This window comes from Macaca mulatta, chromosome 3 (genome assembly GCF_049350105.2).
Source record: "Macaca mulatta isolate MMU2019108-1 chromosome 3, T2T-MMU8v2.0, whole genome shotgun sequence".
NCBI classification, from domain to species: Eukaryota; Metazoa; Chordata; class Mammalia; order Primates; family Cercopithecidae; genus Macaca; species Macaca mulatta.
In genome coordinates, this window is record NC_133408.1 from 47,036,376 (window position 1) to 47,058,989 (window position 22,614).

Below are 22,614 nucleotides of genomic sequence, written 5' to 3' on the forward strand. Positions count from 1 at the left end.
ATCTCTCGGCAGAAACTCTCCAAGCCAGAAGAGAGTGGGGGCCAATATTCAACATTCTTAAAGAAAAGAATTTTAAACCCAGAATTTCATATCCAGCCAAACTAAGTTTCATAAGTGAAGGAGAAATAAAATCCTTTACAGATAAGCAAATGCTTAGAGATTTTGTCACCACTAGGCCTGCCTTACAAGAGACCCTGAAGGAAGCACTCAACATGGAAAGGAACAACCGGTACCAGCCATTGCAAAAACATGCCAAAATGTAAAGACCATTTAGGCTAGGAAGAAACTGCATCAACTAACGAGCAAAATAACCAGTTAATATTATAATGGCAGGATCAAGTTCACACATAACAATTTAACCTTAAATGTAAATGGACTAAATGGTCCAATTAAAAGACACAGACTGGCAAACTGGATAAAGAGTCAAGACCCATCAGTCTGCTGTATTCAGGAGACCCATCTCACATGCAGAGACATACATAGGCTCAAAATAAAGGGATGGAGGAAGATTTACCAAGCAAATGGAGAACAAAAAAAGCAGGGGTTGCAATACTAGTCTCTGATAAAACAGACTTTAAACCATCAAAGATCAAAAGAGACAAAGAAAGCCATTACATAATGGTAAAAGGATCAATTCAACAGGAAGAGATAACTATCCTAAATATATAGGCACCCAATACAGGAGCACCCAGATTCATAAAGCAAGTCATTAGAGACTTACAAAGAGACTTAGACTCCCATACAATAATAATGGGAGACTTCAACACTCCACTGTCAACATTAGACAGAGCAACTAGACAGAAAGTTAACAAGGATATCCAGGAATTGAACTCATCTCTGCAGCAAGCAGACCTAATAGACATCTATAGAACTCTCCACCCCAAATCAACAGAATATACATTCTTCTCAGCACCACATCGCACTTGTTCCAAAATTGACCACATAATTGGAAGTAAAGCACTCCTCAGCAAATGTACAAGAATAGAAATTATAACAAACTGTCTCTCAGAACACAGTGCAATCAAACTAGAACTCAGGAGTAAGAAACTCAATCAAAACCGCTCAACTACATGGAAACTGAACAACCTGCTCCTGAATGACTACTGGGTACATAACGAAATGAAGGCAGAAATAAAGATGTTCTTTGAAACCAATGAGAACAAAGATACAACATACCAGAATCTCTGGGACACATTTAAAGCAGTGTGTAGAGGGAAATTTATAGCACTAAATGCCCACAAAAGAAAGCAGGGAAGATCTAAAATTGACACTCTAACGTCACAATTAAAAGAACTAGAGAAGCAAGAGCAAACACATTCAAAAGCTAGCAGAAGGCAAGAAATAACTAAGATCAGAGAAGAACTGAAGGAGATAGAGACACAAAAAACCCTCCAAAAAATCAATGAATCCAGGAGCTGGTTTTTTGAAAAGATCAACAAAATTGACAGACCGCTAGCAAGACTAATAAAGAAGAAAAGAGAGAAGAATCAAATAGATGCAATAAAAAATGATAAAGGGGATATCACCACTGACCCCACAGAAATACAAACTACCATCAGAGAATACTATAAACACCTCTACGCAAATGAACTAGAAAATCTAGAAGAAATGGATAATTTCCTGGACACTTACACTCTTCCAAGACTAAACCAGGAAGAAGTTGAATCCCTGAATAGACCAATAGCAGGCTCTGAAATTGAGGCAATAATTAATAGCCTACCAACGAAAAAAAGTCCAGGACCAGATGGATTCACAGCTGAATTCTACCAGAGGTACAAGAAGGAGCTGGTACCATTCCTTCTGAAACTATTCCAATCAATAGAAAAAGAGGGAATCCTCCCTAACTCATTTTATGAGGCCAACATCATCCTGATACCAAAGCCTGGCAGAGACACAACCAAAAAAGAGAATTTTAGACCAATATCCCTGATGAACATCGATGCAAAAATCCTCAATAAAATACTGGCAAACCGGATTCAGCAGCACATCAAAAAGCTTATCCACCATGATCAAGTGGGCTTCATCCCTGGGATGCAAGGCTGGTTCAACATTCGCAAATCAATAAACATAATCCAGCATATAAACAGAACCAAAGACAAGAACCACATGATTATCTCAATAGATGCAGAAAAGGCTTTTGACAAAATTCAACAGCCCTTCATGCTAAAAACGCTCAATAAATTCGGTATTGATGGAACGTACCTCAAAATAATAAGAGCTATTTATGACAAACCCACAGCCAATATCATACTGAATGGGCAAAAACTGGAAAAATTCCCTTTGAAAACTGGCACAAGACAGGGATGCCCTCTCTCACCACTCCTATTCAACATAGTGTCGGAAGTTCTGGCTAGGGCAATCAGGGAAGAGAAAGAAATAAAGGGTATTCAGTTAGGAAAAGAAGAAGTCAAATTGTCCCTCTTTGCAGATGACATGATTGTATATTTAGAAAATCCCATTGTCTCAGCCCAAAATCTCCTTAAGCTGATAAGCAACTTCAGCAAAGTCTCAGGATACAAAATTAATGTGCAAAAATCACAAGCATTCGTATACACCAGTAACAGACAAACAGAGAGCCAAATCAGGAATGAACTTCCATTCACAATTGCTTCAAAGAGAATAAAATACCTAGGATTCCAGCTTACAAGGGATGTAAAGGACCTCTTCAAGGAGAACTACAAACCACTGCTCAGTGAAATAAAAGAGGACACAAACAAATGGAAGAACATACCATGCTCATGGATAGGAAGAATCAATATCGTGAAAATGGCCATACTGCCCAAGGTTATTTATAGATTCAATGCCATCCCCATCAAGCTACCAATGAATTTCTTCACAGAATTGGAAAAAACTGCTTTAAAGTTCATATGGAACCAAAAAAGCCTGCATCTCCAAGACAATCCTAAGTCAAAAGAACAAAGCTGGAAGCATCATGCTACCTGACTTCAAACTATACTACAAGGCTACAGTAACCAAAACAGCATGGTACTGGTACCAAAACAGAGATATAGACCAATGGAACAGAACAGAGTCCTCAGAAATAATACCACACATCTACAGCCATCTGATCTTTGACAAACCTGAGAGAAACAGGAAATGGGGAAAGGATTCCCTATTTAATAAATGGTGCTGGGAAAATTGGCTAGCCATAAATAGAAAGCTGAAACTGGATCCTTTCCTTACTCCTTATACGAAAATTAATTCAAGATGGATTAGAGACTTAAATGTTAGACCTAATACCATAAAAACCCTAGAGGAAAACCTAGGTAGTACCATTCAGGACATAGGCATGGGCAAAGACTTCATGTCTAAAACACCAAAAGCAACAGCAGCAAAAGCCAAAATTGACAAATGGGATCTCATTAAACGAAAGAGCTTCTGCGCAGCAAAAGAAACTACCATCAGAGTGAACAGGCAACCTACAGAATGGGAGAAAATGTTTGCAATCTACTCATCTGACAAAGGGCTAATATCCAGAACCTACAAAGAACTCAAACAAATTTACAAGAAAAAAACAAACAACCCCATCAAAAAGTGGGCAAAGGATATGAACAGACATTTCACAAAAGAAGACATTCATACAGCCAACAGACACATGAAAAAATGCTCATCATCACTGGCCATCAGAGAAATGCAAATCAAAACCACAATGAGATACCATCTCACACCAGTTAGAATGGCGATCATTCAAAAGTCAGGAAACAACAGGTGCTGGAGAGGATGTGGAGAAATAGGAACACTTTTACACTGTTGGTGGGATTGTAAACTAGTTCAACCATTATGGAAAACAGTATGGCGATTCCTCAAGGATCTAGAACTAGATGTACCATATGACCCAGCCATCCCATTACTGGGTATATACCCAAAGGATTATAAATCATGCTGCTATAAAGACACATGCACACGTATGTTTATTGCGGCACTATTCACAATAGCAAAGACTTGGAATCAACCCAAATGTCCATCAGTGAGAGACTGGATTAAGAAAATGTGGCACATATACACCATGGAATACTATGCAGCCATAAAAAAGGATGAGTTTGTGTCCTTTGCAGGGACATGGATGCAGCTGGAAACCATCATTCCTAGCAAACTATCACAAGAACAGAAAACCAAACACCGCATGTTCTCACTCATAGGTGGGAACTGAACAATGAGATCACTTGGACTCGGGAAGGGGAACATCACACACCGGGGCCTATCATGGGGAGGGGGGAGGGGGGAAGGGGGAGGGATTGCATTGGGAGTTATACCTGATGTAAATGACGAGTTGATGGGTGCTGACGAGTTGATGGGTGCAGCACACCAACATGGCACAAGTATACATATGTAACCAAACCTGCACGTTATGCACATGTACCCTAGAACTTAAAGTATAATAATAATTTATAATAATAATAATAATAATATTTTCTAGACTCAGAAAAAAAAAAAAGAATCTTAGAGGAAAATTAAGGAAACACCATTCTGGACACCAGACTTGGGAAATAACTTATGACCAGGGAAAACAAAAATTGACAAGTAAGGCCAAATTAAACCAAAGAGCTTTTAAAGGTAAGTGAGAGTTGTTTCTGGCTCCCCTAACCCTGAAACCACTGCCAGTATCCAAACAATGGGAAACCATCATTTGCAAATGCAAACACTGATATGAGCAGTGAGTATGGAATTTCTTGAGGTCATTACACCAGACTGCCAGCTTGGGCTGAGTCACTTGCTCTCCCTTCAGACCTGAGCTATGGCAGCAAGCATCATACTAGTGGTACACCTCTGTTAAGCTTCAGTGTCCTACCCGAGAAACTTCACCTCTTGTGTCTCCACATCACCATAGACCCTGCAGACATTCCTTGACACCTGCTTAGTTTGCTGCCACACACAAAATCCCCTGAAATTTATCTGCTAGACCCAGGGGATTTTGCAGTGTTCCCAGTAGTCTAGCCTTCAGTAAGTGCTACTTGTAAGGGAAAGGAGAGTGCAGCACCCCAAGGGCTATCCCATTCAGATAAAGGAGACCAGAGCATGTGCTTTTCTGTGTTCAAGAACTCCCCACTTGTGGGCTGAGAGTGACTTCCAGTACATAAGGGGTCACTGTGCTTTGCTTTGCAAGACAGCAAAATGGCCCCACTCCAGTGGCCAGGTGGCCTTTGAAGGGGGCCAGCCCCTCCACAACCTGTGGGTGTTTCTCATCAGGTGGGACGAGAGACTGAGAAAAGAAATAAGACACAGAGACAAAGTATAGAGAAAGAAAAGTGGGCCCAGGGGACTGGTGCTCAGCATACAGAGGACCCGTGCTGGCACTGGTCTCTGGGTTCCTTCAGTATTTATTGATTACTATTTCTACCATCTCGGAGATGGGAATGTGGCAGGACAATAATGTAGTAGTGGGGAGAGGGTCAGTAGGAAAACATGTGAGCAAAGATCTCTGTGTCATAAATAAGTTTAAGGAAAGGTGCTGTGCCTTGATGTGCACGTACACAAACATCTCAGTGCATTAAAGAGCAGTATTGCCACCAGCAAGTCTCACCTCCAACCATAAGGCAGTTTTCTCCTATCTCAGTAAATAGAACGTATGATCGGGTTTTACACAGAGACATTCCATTCCCAGGGATGAGCAGGAGACAGATGCCCTCCTCTTATCTCAACTGCAAAGAGGCCTTCCTCTTTCACTAATTCTCAGCACAGACCCTTTATGGGTGTCGGGCTGGGGGATGGTCAGGTCTTTCCCTTCCCACGAGGTCATATCTCAGGCTATATCATATGGGGAGAAACCTTGGACAATACCTGACTTTCCTAGGCAGAGGTCTCTGCGGCCTTTCGCAGTGTATTGTGTCCCTGGGTACTTGAGATTACAGAATGGTGATGACTTTTACCAAGCATACTGCCTTCGAGCACTTTTTTAACAAAGCACATCCTCCACAGCCCTAAATCCATTAAACCTTGAATCAGCACAGCACATGTCTCTGCAAGCACAGGGTTGAGGCTAGGGTTACAGATTAACAGCATCTCAAGGCAGAAGAATTTATCTTAGTACAGAACAAAATGGAGTCTCTTATGTCTACTTTTTCTACATAGATACAGTAACAGTCTGATCTCTCTTTCTTTCTCCCACAGCCTTGGTGCTTGGGCATGGACGTGGAGATTAGGACTTCTCTTTCCTCTCAGCTACTGTATCAGGCACAGCCATGGTGGCTCACGAAGATGCACAGTCACACCAGTGGATAGCCATTTTAGGGTTATTAAGGGTAGCTGCATATCCCACTGGCAGTGCATCCCCACTTGCAGTGAGACCTCAGGGCCCAGACTTATATGAAAGGCATGGCCCCTCTTCCTCCACATGGGGCAGCAGCATTTCTGCAGCACAGAGCAGGAGAACCAAAAAGCTGTGTCATTTGTGCTGAGGGAGAATGTCTTGCATAGAAGACATCTTGATGCTGACCTGCAGGACAGGCACCTGTCCCAGTGCTCGACTACATGCAGCCTGGAAATAGACAACAGTGTCCAACTGATCTGAGTGTTGCAAGCACCAGGACAGAGGAATGACAGGAAGGTGAATCATATTCCCGCCTGCCCAGGCCGTAGAGCTGGGGAAGCCCCCTCCCCTCCTTTGAAGACTTCAGGGCATTCCACTAGGAGCTCATCCCACAACCCCATCAGGGCTGGTATTTGTATCTGCCATTGGGATATCAAAGGGCAGACTTTACAGGTTAGCTCTACTCTGCCTTGTCCTCACCTCAGGGGCTGAGCAAGGAGTTGTCACTGTGTATTTTACAACCCAGCTCAAGTCTGAAGCAATAGGAAGCTACTTCCAATAACCCAAGATAAAGTGTCTATCCATTTGTTTTTGCCACAGCAGGCTCTTTCCCATAAGTGCCACCTTCTGTCTTGCAGGTTGAACTACACAACCTGATACAAAACCTGCTGACACATGTGCACTGCCCGGGAAACAAGATAAACTTCCTGAGTCCTTCACCATGCCAGCCCCACAGGAGGCAGTGAGACCGCTCACACACACAGCACATCATTGCTATAAATAACATTTAAGAAAGCCTCTTCAAAAAGGGTAGCTATACCCAAGGAACTCATACATAGTCTTTGCCACTGAAAGAGCCCAGACCCAAAACCAAATGAACCCACACAATATACATTATAGTTACATCATCACAGGGGAAAATCCCATCCACATGAAAGTAAATTCAGGCTGGGTATGGTGGCTCACACCTGTAATCCCAGCACTTTGGGAGGCCGAGGGGGGATGGATCACGAGGTCAGGAGAGCAAGACCGTCCTGGCCAATATGGTGAAACCCCATCTCTAGTAAAATACAAAACATTAGCCCGGGCATGGTGGCATGCACCTGTAGTCCCAGCTACTCAGGAGGCTGAGGCAGGGGAATCGCTTGAACCTGGGAGGCAGAGGTTGCAGTGAGCCGAGATCGCACCACTGCACTCCAGCCTGGCAACAGAGCAAGACTGTATCTCAAAATAAAATAAAATAAATAAAGAAACTAAGTAAATTCAAAAATATTATGAAGAAATATTTTATGCAGATGAGAAGGATCCAGAGAAACAGCTCTGGAGGTCTGAAAAAAGAGTATTGCAACACCCCTAGAAGATCATGCTAACTCTCCAGCAGTAGAGCCTAACCAAAATGAAATACATGAAATATCAGATAAACAGTACAAAATTTTGATTTTAAAAGAACTCAGTGAGATCCAAGAAAAAGCAGAAAGCCAACAAAGATGAATGAATATATGAATGAAAAATTGATTAAAGAGATAGATATTTTAAGAAAGACAAACAAGGAGTTGCTGGCAAGATGGCCAAATAGGAGCAGCTCTAGTCTGCAGCTCCCAGCAAGATCAACTCAGAAGGTGGGTGATTTCTGCTTTTCCAACTGAGGTACCCGCTCATCTCATTGGGACTGGTTAGATGGGTGCAGCCCATGGAGGGCGATCCAAAGCAAGGAGGGTGCATCACCTCACCCAGGAAGTGCAAGGGGTCGGGGAACTCCCTCCCCTAGCCAGGGGAGGCCGTGAGGGACTATGCCATGAGGAATGGTGCATTCTGGCCCAGATACTATACTTTTTCCATGGTCTTTGCAACCCACAGACCAGGAGATTCCCTTGGGTGCCTACACCACCAGGGCCCTGGGTTTCAAGTACAAAACTGGGTGGCTGTTTGGGCAGACATTGAGCTAGCTGCAGGAGTTTTTTTTCATACCCCAGTGATGCCTGGAATGCCAGCAAGACAGAATCATTTAGTCCCCTGGAATGGGGGCTGAAGCCAGGGAGCCGAGTGGTCTAGCTCAGCAGATCCCACCCCCACAGAGCCCAGCAAGCTAAGATCCACTGGCTTGAAATGCTCAGTGCCAGCGCAGTGGTCTGAAGTTGACTTGGGATGCTGGAGCTTGGTAGGGGGAGGGGCATCCGCCATTACTGAGGCTTGAATAGGCTGCTTGCCCCTGTAAACAAAGCTGCCAGGAAGTTTGCTGAGCGGAGCCCACCACATCTCGGCAAAGCCACTGTAGCCAGACTGCCTCTAGATTCCTCCTCCCTGGGCAGGGCATCTCTGAAAGAAAGGCAGCAGCCCCAGTCAGGGGCTTATAGATAAAGCTCCCATCTCCCTGAAACAGAGCACCTGGGGGAAGGGGTGACTGTGGGTGCAGCTTCAGCAAACTTAAACGTTCCTGTGTGCTGGCTCTAAAGAGAGCAGCAGATCTCCCAGCACAGTGCTTGAGCTCTGCTATGGGACAGATTGTCTCCTCAAGTGACAGTCTGTCACTGACTTGTGACTGACTTGTCTCCTCAAGTCAGTATACCTGACCCCCATGTATACTGACTGGGAGACACCTCCCAGTAGGGGCCAACAGACACCTCATACAGGAGAGCTTTGCCTGACATCTGGTGGGTGCCTCTCCGGGACGAAGCTTCCAGAGGAAGGAACAGGTAGCAACCTTTGCTGTTTTGCAGCCTCCACTGGTGATACCCAGGCAAACAGTGTCTGGAGTGGACCTCCAGCACACTCTAGCAGGCCTGCAGCAGAGGGGCCTGACAGTTAGAAGGGAAACTAATGAACAGAAAGGAATAGCATCAACATCAACAAAAAGAACATCCACACAGAAACCCCATCCGAAGGTCACTAACATCAAAGACCAAAGGTAAATAAATCCATGAAGATGAGGAAAAACTCATGTGAAAAGGCTGAAAATTCCAAACACCAGAATGCCTCTTCTCCTGCAAAGGATCACAACTTCTCACCAGCGAGGGAAAAAACTGGACAGAGAATGAGTAGGATGAATTGACAGAAGTAGGCTTCAGAAGTTAAAGGAGCATGTTCTAATCCAATGCAAGGAAGCTAAAAACCTTGAAAAAAGGTTAGATGAATTGCTAACTAGAATAACCAGTTTAGAGAAGAATATAAATGACCTGATGGAGCTGAAAACAACAGCACAAGAACTTCATGAAGCATACACAAGTATCAATAGCTGAATCAATCAAATGGAAGAAAGGATATCAGAGACTGAGGATTAACTAAATGAAATAAAGCGAGAAGACACGATTAGAGAAAGAAGAATCAAAAGAAATGAATAAGGGCTCCCAGAAATATGGGATTATGCAAAAATCCAAACCTATGTTTGATTGGTGTACCTGAAAATGATGGGGAGAATGGAACCAAGTTGGAAAACACTCTGCAGGATATTATCCAGGAGAACTTCCCTAACCTAGCAAGCCAGGCCAACGTTCCAATTCAGGAAATATGGAGAACACAACAAAGATATTCCTCAAGAAGAGCAAACCCAAGACACATAATGGTCAGATTCACCAAGGTTGAAATGAAGGAAAAAATGTTAAGGGCAGTCGGAGAGAAAGGTCGGGTTACCCACAAAGGGAAGCCCATCAGACTAACAGCAGAACTCTCTGCAGAAACCCTACAAGCCAGAAGAGAGTGGGAGCCAATATTCAACATTCTTAAAGAAAAGAATTTTCAACCCAGAATTTCATATCCAGCCAAACTAACCTTCATTAGTGTAAAACCCTTTACAGACAAGCAAATGTTGAGAGATTTTGTGACCACCAGGCCAGCCTTACAAGAGCTCCTGAAGGAAGAACTAAATATGGAAAGGAACAACCAGTACTAAACACTGCAAAAACACACCAAATTTTAAAGACCATTGGCACTATGAAGAAACTGCATCACCTAATGGGGAAAATAACCTGCTAACATCATGATGACAGAATCAAATTCACAAATAACAATATTAACCTTAAATGTAAATGGGCTAAATGCTCCAGTTAGAAGACACAGACTGGGCCAGGCCTGGTGGCTCATGCTTGTAATCCCAGCACTTTGGGAGGCCGAGGAGGGCAGATCACTAGGTCAAGAGATTAAGCCCAAGCTGGCCAACATGGTGAAACCCTGTCACTTCTGAAAATACAAAAATTAGCTGGGAGTGGTAGTGCATGCCTGTAATTCCAGCTACTCGAGAGGCTGAGGCAGTAGAATCACTAGAACCAGGGAGTCGGAGATTGCAGTGAGCCAAGATCGTGCCACTGCACTCCAGCCTGGTGACAGACTAAGACTCCCTCCAAAAAAAAAAAAAAAAAAGGAATAAAAAACCACACAAACATACACACATGCACACACACACACTTGCAAATTAGATAGACTCAAGACCCATCGGTGTGCTGTATTCAGGAGACCCATCACACATGCAAAGACACCCATAGGCTCTAAATAAAGGAAGGTAGGAATATTTACCCAGCAAATGGAAAGCAAAAAAAAACAAAAACAAAAACAAAAACAAAAACAAAACAGAGGTTGCTATCCTAGTCTCTGATAAAACAGACTTTAAACAAAGATTTTTTAAGAAGACAAATACAGGCATTACATAAAGGTGAAGGTATCAATGCAACAAGAAGAGCTAACTATACTAAATACATATGCACCCAATACAAGAGTACCCAGATTCATAAAGCAAGTTCTTAGAGACCTACAAAGAGACTTAGAGTCCCACCCCCACCCAATAATAGTGGTCGCCTGTAGCACCCCACTGTCAATATTATACAGATCAACAAGAGAGAAAATTAACAAGGTTATTCAGGACTTGAATTCAGCTCTGTACCAAGCAGACGTCATAGACATCTACAGAGCTCTCCACCCAAAGTCAACAGAATATACATTCTTCTCAGCACCACATCACACTTATTCTAAAATTGGCCACATAATTGGAAGTAAAACACTCATCAACAAATGCAAAAGAATGCAAATTATAACAAACAGTCTCTCAGACCACAGTGCAATCAAATAAGAACTCAGGATTAAGAAACTCACTCAAAACCACACAACCACATGGAAACTGAACAACATGCTCCTGCATGATTACTGGGTAAATAAAGAAATGAAGGCAGAAATAAAGATTTTCTTTGAAACTAATGAGAACAAAGACACAACATACCAGATTCTCTGGGACACAGCTAAAGCAGTATTTAGAGGGAAATTTATAGCACTAAATGCCCATAGGAGAAAGTGGGAAAGATCTAAAATTGACACCCTAACATCACAATTAAAAGAACTAGGGAAGCAAGAGGAAACAAATTCAAAAGCTAGCAGAAGACAAAAAATAACTAAGGTCAGAACAGAAGTGAATGAGATAGAGACACAAAAATTCCTTCAAAAAATCAATGAATCCAGGAGTTTGTTTTTTGAAAAGATTAACAAAATAGATAGACCACTAGCCAGACTAACAAAGAAGTTAAAAGCAAAGAATCAAATAGACTCAATAAAAAAAAGATAAAGGAGAGATCACCACTGATTCCACAGAAATGCAAACTACCATCAAGAATACTATAAACAACTCTATGCAAATAAGCTAGAAACCCTAGAAGAAATGGATAAATTCCTGGACACATACACCCTCCCAAGACTAAACAAGAAAGAAGTTGAATCCCTGAATAGACCAATAACAAGTTCTGAAACTGAGGAAGTAATTAATAGCCTACCAACAACAGCAAAAAAAAAAAAAAAAAAAAAAAAAAAGCCCAGGACCAGATGGATTCACAGCCGAATTCTACCAGAGGTACAAAGAGGAGCTGGTACCATTCTTTCTGAAACTATTACAAACAACAGAAAATGAGGGACTCCTCACTAACTCATTTTATGAGGCCAGTATCATTCTGATACCAAAACCTGGCAGAGGCACAATAAAAAAAGAAAATTTCAGGCAAATATCCTGGATGAACACTGATGCAAAAATCCTCAATAAAATACTGGCCAACTGAATCCAGCACCACATAAAAAGCTTATCCACCACGATCAAGTTGGTTTCATACCTAGGATGCAAGGCTGGTTCAACACATGTAAATCAATAAATGTAATCTATCACATAAGCAGAACCAATGACAAAAACCACATGATTAACTCAATAGAGGCAGAAAAGGCTTTTGATAAAATTCAATGCTCCTTCATGCCAAAAATTCTCAATAGACTTGGTATTGATGAAACGTATCTCAAAATAATAAGAGATATTTATGACAAATCCACAGCTGATACGATACTGAATGGGCAAAAGCTGGAAGCATTCTCTTTGAAAACTAGCAAAAGACAAGAATGGCCTCTCTTACCACTCCTATTCAACATAGTATTGTAAGTTGTGGTCAGGACAATCAGGCAAGTGAAAGAAATAAAAGGTATTCAAGTAGGAAGAGAGGAAGTCAAATTGTCTCTGTTTGTAATAATATGCAATTATGTCATCTGCCCCAAATCTCCTTAAGCTGATAAGCTACTTCAGCAAAGTCTCAGGATGCAAAATCAATGTGCAAAAATCAAAAGCATTCCTATACACCAATAATAGACAAACAGAGAGCCAAATCATGAGCAAACTCCCATTCACAATTGCTGCTAAGAGAATAAAATATCTAGGAATCCAACTCACAAGGGATGTGAAGGACCTCTTCAAGGAGAACTACAAACCACTGCTCAAGGAAGTAAGAGAGGACACAAACAATGGAAGAACATTCCATGCTCATGGATAGGAAGAATCAATATCGTGAAAATGGCCATATTGCCCAAGGTAATTTATAGATTCAATGCTATCCCCATCAAGCTACCATTGACTTTCTTCACACAATTGGAAAAAACTACTTTAAACTTCATATGAAACCTAAAAAGAGCCCGCATAGCCAAGACAATTCTAGATAAAAACAACAAAGCTGGAGGCATCATACTACCTGACTTCAAACTATACTAAAGGGCTACAGTAATCAAAACAACATGGTACTGGTACCAAAACAGATGTATAGACCAATGGAACAGAAGCTGTTCCTATTCAGCCAAACTGGAAGTGCTCTCCTTGATTATTGTTTTAAATGTACTTAACCCTGCCTCTAACTGGGACTGGAAACAGTCGAATACAAAGAAATCAGACTTGCTGGCAGCTAGAGGATTAGAGACATCGAAAGGGAAAAGTGAGAAAACAGGAGGGATTTGAATTGAGAGATTTAAAATCACTCTTGAATTTTCTCCAAGTGTTGTAGATACTGAATGACTTATTCTTGTGTATAAATACTAAGTACCTCCTTGTCTCTCTGATGTCTTTTTGCTTTTTCATGTGTTGTCTCTAAAATCTCATAAATCCCTGAATAATCACCTCCAGGGGCACGTGGGGAAACTGAGGCTGAGGGAAAGTTAGTGAGTGTCAGAAGGGAGTGCACAGTTTTTTATCTCTTTGTTCATCATCCTTTTCATTTATTTCATGAACTCACTCTAGAATTCTAGCGAAATTAGAAAGTTACAGACACTGCGGACCTATTTAGTCTAGCAGATTTAGATAAGTCTGAGATTTGTTGTTGAGTGAGAAAATGAGCAAGTGTCAGAATGACAAAATGAACTCACTTTCCAGTTTTCCAGCTTAACATGAAAGTTCTGAGAAAATGTCCACTCTGCATATCAGACACAGCAAATTGTGACACCTGCTCAGGGTTTTCATTGAAACTTAAAAACAAACCTTCCTGTTTCTACATTTCAGGGGTGACGTTTTAACTATGCAAACAAAGGTCCCAGGAATGTTTATCTTGGGGGTACACCTACTAAAGTGTTGACCTGGAAAAGGTGGTGGGGAAATTATTGCTTTTGCAGAGGGAAAAAATATGAAATTTCTGGGTAGTAATTAGACAACAAAGCCCTCACTTGGGAGAATTAGAATCTGAGAAGCAAGCCTCAGGTATGATGGAAAGATTTTCTAAGCCAGAGAGCTGACCACTGCTGCTGGCACTGTGGACATGAGGTCATAATTTTCCATCCAGGGGCCAGGCCCTAGGGAGAGCATCGGACCAGGTTAGACGCAAAGGTTTGGCCAAAGTTCACAGTCCACATGGCACATGTGACATTCTATTCAGCAACATTAAATATTTAATAATTTCATCAAATTATCCCCTTTCTAGTGATTTTGAATGTGATTCCACCTTTGGGGAAAAAAGACACAAATTCATTTTTTGCTTAAAGATCTAAGTTTGATAAACAACCACTATCTCATGTCAGTTACATCCACTCCCTCCTCAGACTCACTAATAAAGTGCCGCCTTTGAATAAAAAGAAGTAAAGCAGAACCCCTTTGTTGTGTGTCTCAAAGTGGTAAAAGATATCATGGGGAGTAAGAGCTAAGGTAGAGAAATGGAAAAACCCTCGGGGAATTTAGCATTTGTAGGAGATGATTGAAGCTGGTGCAAATGACCCAATGGTAAATACTTGATCTCCCTAATAAACTGAGTTTCAAAGCTGTCCAGGAGGAAGGGACAAAAGGCTACCCATGAGCTCTTGCTACAGAGAAGAAAGTTTGACTCTCATGTACACAGATAACAAGCCACAATCAAGGGATCCTGTTCCAACTTTTAGTACTAAGTATGACTGTACTTTCCTGGGAACATACACGGAACCAAAAGAAATCTTTATGGTGCTCACAAAGTCTGCATATTGAGTTTCGAACATCAGGTTGCTGATCTACCTTGAGATTTAGGCTGTTCAACTGAGGCAAACCTGAGGTTCCTGAGAGTTAGCAAGAAAGCCCCTGTGTGAACCTTGCCATGCTCTGGGTGATGCCTACACACTGTTTCCAAAAGGGTAAAACCTCAGACCTTCCTCTTGCAGAGAAGCATTTTTACTCATGGAACTAGGCTGCTCTTTGCAATCATAAGAAGCAAAAGAACGAGCTCAAAGACATTCATCTGATGGTAGGACACAGTAGTTCCCAAAAAAGGCAGAGGTGTGGGCCCTGGAATTCTAAGCTTTTTTAAAAGTCCATGTGAATGGGTTTCATATCTACAAAGTGAAACAGAAATCAGGTCACAGGGATTGTGATTTTATAGATATAGGGGCTGGTGAGTCACTGAGGGAGGAACTGGAATGCTCAAGAGAAGGAGGTAACATTAAGGCAATAAATGATAACAGTAACTCCAATGGCAATGATTATGTTTGTTCATCAGGTCCTTTCCTGCCTGCACCAAGACCCCAAAAGTCACAATGATTAGCTAAAAGCAGCTGAAGTCTTCATGGTCCCAATCCTGGAGTGAATACTTGATAAATGTCCTCAAACATGAGTGCTCCTGAGAGGTTTAGGCAGGAATTATTCCAGGGCACTTCATTCCTTTATGTCTAGTTAGTAAGTGGACTACACTGATTTGGAGATTCTCATCCTAGGTAGAAAGGGTGACTTTTCTTTTGTCTTCAGCCGTGATGATGAGATTTTGCATCACTGCTTCCACTCGGTCACAGAGGGTCACTGAGAGCCTATGGTGACCCTGTCTTTAGAATTTGCTCAGAGGCTTTTATGCTTTCCCTTCTCTCTAAACTCTGACCCTGTTTTAGGATCTGGCCCTTCTTAAACCATCAGTCACAGAGAGGTGTTGGAGGAGTCACAGAGTCCTTATTTCTACAGATTTACAACTGTGTTCCAATCTTCTATTGGCCTTGTAGAAATGCAAGAAACTTTCAGCTACACTTCAGTCTCTGTGGTCAGATGATCTGGTTGATTTGAGCCACTGGGGAGGATGAGTGACTCATAGTTCCCTGAATGACAGTGTGTAGAAGAATCACAACTTAAGGAAACAATTTCCAGGACATTCCTCCTCTTGTGGAATCTAGCCTTCCAACTGGTGATATTCGTCTGATAAGCACAGTGTCAGTGATATGATCTGAATCTGCCACTACCCAAATCTCATGTTGAAATGTAATCTCTAGTGCTGGTGGTGGGGCCTGATAGGAGGTGATTGGATCCTAGGAGCAGTTTCTCATGGTTTCACACCATCCCCCTTGGGTGCTGTCCTCGTGACAATGTGTTTTTATGAGATCTGGTGGCTTAAAAGTGTGTGGCACCTCCTCCCCACTCTCTCTTGCTTCTGCTCCAGTCATGTAAGATCTGTCTGCTTCTCTTTCACCTTCTGGCATGATTGTAAATTTCCTGAGGCCTCCCTAGAGGCAGAAGTTGCTATGCTTCCTGTAGAGCCTGCAGAACCATGAGACAATTAAATCTCTTTTCTTTATAAATTATCCAGCCTCAGGTATTTCTTTATAGCAATGCAAGAAAGGACTACTATATCCAGACATGCTCATTTTTTTCAAGGTGATCAATCACAAAGCAGTCAGTTTATTGCCTCTGTACATCAACTGTCTCTGTAGGAAAACCCATTAAGGCTGATTCTCCCTATGGCAGGCCTGCTTGCAACTCATCTTTGATGGGTCATGTATGGACTCCCCCAACTGGGGGTTCTGGATGTCTGAAGACCTTCCCAGTCTGATGTTACTGAGGGGTGGAGGATGGGAGGACGAAGAAAAGCTGACGGAAGAGGTCACCAGCCGCCAGTTCAACTGTGAATCTGCTAGTCCCACAAGGTTGGCTGCAGAGAGGCAAATTAGGAAAATGCAGCTGAAAATTATGGTGTATATAAATGGATCCATGTGCCTCATATGTGCTTTCAGCTGAAAGACAGGGGCCTTCTAATGTCCACGTACCTTCCTGTTGATAGCAAAAGATGCAGTATTTTACATAAGTAACCATAAAATGTTCCAGACAGTTGAATTAAGACCTTGTTTTCTCTTCTAGAATGGGTAGCACTTAAGGCAGTATAGGTTCCAAACATTCTGTACAAATCCAGTGACTCTGACAATATGTGGTAAAATACAACTGAGAAATGGCCTGGAGGGTCATGTTTGGAGGACCCAGCAGAGGCAGCATATAGTGCATTTGGATATTTGCCCCAGAACAGTTAGTGGAAGTGTGTGCACCATCTACTGAAACCAGGGTGGCCTTTGGTTTTCCCACTCCAGTTTCTTCTTTTGTTGTCGCAGCCATGGCAAATCAATGACACTAATGTCTGCTTCTAAACTTTCTACAAGTTACATGGTCTCTCAGGCCAGGACAAACTATTGAGTTAATGTGTCAGCAGCATTGGCCCCCAAGGAAAGATCTAGGTGAGCGTCTAGACTCACATGGTTCCATGTCAAGGCAGAGGCTGTGCTGGGTAAGCTGTTTAGTTTCTTTCCAGCTCCCCTCTGTTTGGTAGAGTAATGCTGCTTTCGTTTTCAATGAAGAGGCTAACAGAAAAGCCAGTCATCTATTGCATGTAATCGTGTTGGCCTAAGGAGGGCATGGTCTCCACTATAGCTTCTGACTCCTGGGCTGCACCAGCATCATCTAAGGCTAAGGTATTGTCTGCCCGGCTGCCCAAATCTGTAGTGACAGCCCCACAACATGGCAGACCACACACAGAGTGACACAGATGGTGCCCCTGTGTCCAGGCTTGAAGCAGATGAGATGCCAACCTGTTTGCCCTTTGAGTGACGTCCACTGTGGGGCCAGGACCCAAGAATATCTCTTTGCAGTTCTACCCAGAGAGCTGAGGAATATTTTCTCACTTCATACTGATCCTACCTGGATGCCTTTGCTGTCGTCACTGGCTCACAGTCTTGCCTACTCCCTTGCCCTGAGAGTTTAACACAGCCTGCTAAGCAGATATATTCAAAAAGGAGGTATTAAAATAAACTGTCGGGCATGTATATTTAAAAAGACGTATGCAATCTTGTCTTAGGGATATACATTCGTGCATTAGACTCATATTCCTGACATTATTCTAGAAAGGTGGTGTTATTTTATACACATTTATTGTCACAAATACTGAACTAACAGCCTTCTTTTGTCATCCAGAAGGAACATGCTGGAAATAGTCTATCTCCAAAAAATTCTGGTTTAAAAACGAATGAATTTAAACCAAATCAATTCATTTTAAAATGTTAGAAAATGGAAACCATGTTGCCACAACTCACTGAATTCCTAAGCTTTCTGTGAAAGAATTAAAATGAGGTTTATATTTTCTATTTTCATGTCATTGTGGTTCCCTACTCTTAATAAAAATTAACTTGAGGTAGAAGTCAAATGTGACAGGTTGAGCCTCCACTACCCACAGTGGAAGGTAACTCTTTTCTCCACCTGCTCTAGGATGCCAGGATTCCCACCAGTGAGAGGGTTCATCCTCCTGTACTGTAACATAAAGGAGAAAATATGTGTAAAATCCAAATTGGCTTTCATGGCTCCTGCGTTTTCAGGCTGCTAGCAGATTCCCATTAGGTGAGAAACAAAGCTGTATATTAATCCTAGCCTCTCAGAGACCAGAGGAAAAAGATTAAAGCAAAGAATAAATCTTCAGAACTTCCTCCAAGTCTCCTTTGCTCTAGAGATTATTCCAGAATGCTTGAAATCCATCCCCACAAGCCATACCTACAGATCTTTACCCATGCAATTCCCTCTGCCTGGAGTGTACCTGTGCCCCTTAGATGACTCCTACACATCCTTCCAAGCCCAGCCAGACAGACCCCTTCTGTTAAAGTCTTTCCTTACCAACCTCCTCACACAGATGTAACCATTTCCTCCTCTGGGTGCCTCCTATCCCCCTCACACAGTCCTATTGTCCTATTTCATCTCTACCACCATTGTGGGTTTCTGTGCCTGTTTCCCTCAGCAGAGGTGAGCTCCTCAAGGGCACAGTCTGGTATTATTTACTGTCATGACCCTGGTCCCTAGCAGGGTACTGTACACATGGTGGGTGACCAGAAAGGTTGGTGGAGTTGACTTGGGTGAGATTGCTGGGTCCCTGTGTGTCATCCCCTCTGACTCTGTAGAAATAGACTAATTACTGTCAGCAATAAGCTAATCATTGCTTGGGACTCAAATGCAGCCAGCACTGTGTCCCAACTAATGCAATTGGTCTTGTTCCATAAAGGAAAATAATAGAAGGCATGTTCTGCCACTTAATTCCTCAGAAGGTAACATAACATGAAGAGACTTACCTGTTGAGAGTTGTACTAAATGTGTCAAGGAAGATACTATGCATCAGAAGAACACCCAGAGGCACCCTGTGCCTCTCCTCTATTCATTCCTGTATGAAAGCATTCACCATGTATTTTAAAAGCTGTGCTCCTAGTACTTAGGGTACAAAGTTGACTAAGACCCAGACATTAGTTCAGTTGTTTTTACTTGTAGATCCTGCAAATAAATGAGAACATGCAATGTCTGTCTTTCTGTGCCTGGCTTATTTCACTTAACATAATGACCTCCAGTTCCATCCATGTTATTACAGATAACAGGATCTCATGCTTTTTTTGTGGCTGAATTGTACTCCACTGTGTATAATTGGAGTACTTTCTTTATCCATTCATCTATTGATGGGCACTTAGGTTGCTTCCAAATCTTGGCATTTGTGAATAGTGGCTATTGTGTACATGGGAGTGAAGATATCTCTTCAGTATATGGATTTCTTTTCTTTCAGGTATATACCCAAGCCCTGCAATTTCTGGATCTTATGGTAGCTCTATTTTAATTTTTTGAGGAACCTCCAAACTGTTCTCTATAGTGGTTGTACTAATTCACACCAACAGTGTACAAGGGTTTCCTTTTCTCCACATTCTCGCTGGCATTTGTTGTTGCCTGTCTTTTGGATAAAAGCCATTTTAGCTGGGGTGAGATGCTATCTCACTGTAGTTTTTTATTTCATTTCTCTAATGATCAATGATGTTGAGCACCTTTTTATATGTCTGTGTGGTATTTGTATGTCTTCTTTTGAGAAATGTCCATTCAGGCCGGGCGTGGTGGCTCTCGCCTGTAATCCCAGCACTTTGGGAGGCCGAGATGGGCAGATCACAAGGTCAGGAGATCAAGACTATCCTGGCTAACATGGTGAAACCCTGTCTCTACTAAAAATACAAAAAATTAGCCGGGCGTGGTGGCAGGCACCTGTAGTCCCAGCCACTTGGGAGGCTGAAGCAAGAGACTGGCATGAACCCGGGAGGGGGAGCTTGCAGTGAACCGAGATTGCGCCACTGCACTCCAGCCTGGGCGACAGAGACTCCATCTCAAAAAAAAAAAAAAAAAAAGAGAGAGAGAGAGAGAGAAATGTCTATTCAAATCTTTTGCCCATTTTTTGATTGGATTATTAGATTGTTTACTACAGAGTTGTTTGAGCTCTTTATATATTCTGGCTATTAATCTGTTGTCAGAGTGTTAGTTTGAAACTATTTTCTCCCATTCTGTGGTTTGTGTCTTCACGTTGTTGATTACTTTTTTTGCAGCACAGAAGATTTTTAACTTGATGTGATTCCATTTGTCCATTTTTGGTTTGGTTGCCTGTGCTTGTGGGGTATTACTTCAGAAATTTTTGCCCAGACCAATGTCCTGAAGAGTTTCCACAATGTTTTCTTGTAACAGTTTCATAGCTTGAGGTCTTAGATTTCAGTCTGTCTCACTCTGTTGCCCAAGCTGGGGTGCACTGGCATGATCTCGGCTCACAGCAGCTTCCACCTCCCAGGTCCAAATGATACTCCCACCTTAGCTTACTGAGTAGCTGGGACTATAGGCATGCACCACCATGCCCAGCTAACTTTTGTATTTTTTGGTAGAGATGGGGTTTCACCATGTTGGCAGGCTGGTCTCTAACTCCTGACCTCAAGTGATCCGCCCACCTTGGCCTCTCAAAGTTCTGCAAAGTACTGAGATTACAGGCATGAGTCACCCCACTCAGCCAGATTTCAGTCTTTAATCCACCTTGATTTGATTTTTGTGTCTGGTGAGATATAGGGGTCTAGTTTCATTCTTCTGCATATGGATATCCAGTTTTCCCAGCACCATTTATTGAAGAGACTGTCTTTTCCCCAATGTATGTTCTTTGTAGCATTGTCAAAAATGAGTTCACTGTAGGTGTTTGCATTTGTTTCTGGGTTCTCTATTGTATTTCATTGGTCTATGTGTCTGTTTTCATATAAGAACCATGCTGTTTTGGTTACTATACCTCTGTAGTATAATTGGAAGTCAAGTAATATGATTCCTCCCATTTTGTTCTTTTTGCTGAAGACAGCTTTGGCTATTCTGGGTCTTTCGTGGTTCCATACAAATTATAGGATATTTTTTCTATTTATTTGAAGAATGCCATTGGTATTTTGAGGGATTTCATTGAATCTGTACATTGCTTTGGGTAGTGTGGACATTTTTAACAATATTGATTCTTACAATATATAAACATGAAATATCCCTTTTTGTGTCTTCAATTCCTTTCATCAGTGTTTTACAATATTCACTGTAGAGATCTTTCTCTTCTTTGATTAACTTAATTTCTAGGTATTTAGTTTTATTTGTGACTATTGTAAAAGGGATTACTTTTTTATTTTTGCCAGATTGTTCACTATGGCATATAGAAATGCTACTAATTTTTGTATGTTGATTTTGTATCCAGCACCATTACTGAATTTGTTTATCAGTTCCAATAGTTCTTTGGAGTCTTTAGATTTTTCCAAATATCAGTCTTCTTTGTAGCTGAGTTTACAGGTATGTACCACCATGCCTAGCTAATTTTTGTATTTTTAGTAGAGATGGGGTTTCACCATGTTGACCAGGCTGGTCTTGAACTCCTGACCTCAGGCGATCCACCTGGCTCAGCCTCCCAAAGTGCTGGGATTACAGGAATGAGCCACTATGCCTGATCAAAAATGGCATAATTAAACTATGAATATTCTTTCTAAACAATGGGTAAAGTCACAGCGGATTAACTTTCACCTATGTTAATAATCAAATTCTAGTTCTGACAAACGCCCCATACCAACAGTGATTACAGTGATCAAAAATATTTACTTGTTGGTTCTCATTCAGTTCTATAGATTTCTCGTTAATATGCAGGAAAGCATCTGATAATACTTTTGTAAAGTGGTCTTTATTGATTTAATATAAAACTTATTATAGAATACTCCAGGTAAAACATGAGATATAAATGTCACTGTTAGAGCCATCAAAATAATTCTTGTTTTCATTAATAATTGTGGATGAAATTATTGAGAAATGTTGATTCTCTTGTCAGAGCTCAGGAGGAGTTAATGGTGCTAACTAGGGGTGCTTGAACCAGGCTGGAGATAGTCCTATGAGAAGCAGAGGAGCCAAATCTACCTCCCCTGCACTAATTTGGTCATCTCCTTTATATTCCCAAGTATAACAGTCTACACAGACAGTGAGAGAGCTCAATGCATGTACAGAATCCCTGGTTATTTATGCAGTACATTGGATGAAGCCCGTCTTCATTTCAGGGTTCTATTCA

The 22,614-nt window shown here is 41.8% G+C and overlaps 1 protein-coding gene across 1 annotated transcript in view; it reads right to left on the reverse strand.

Moving 5' to 3' along the window:
• Positions 1 to 15,278: 15,278 nt before the first annotated feature.
• The window catches only part of CYP3A4 (cytochrome P450 3A64), a 37,964-nt gene continuing 30,628 nt past the window's right edge, over positions 15,279 to 22,614 (reverse strand). Inside the window, exon 14 of the mRNA XM_077994512.1 lies at positions 15,279 to 15,315. Coding sequence (XP_077850638.1) covers positions 15,279 to 15,315 — 37 coding nt within the window. The remainder of the gene's footprint in view (positions 15,316 to 22,614) is intronic.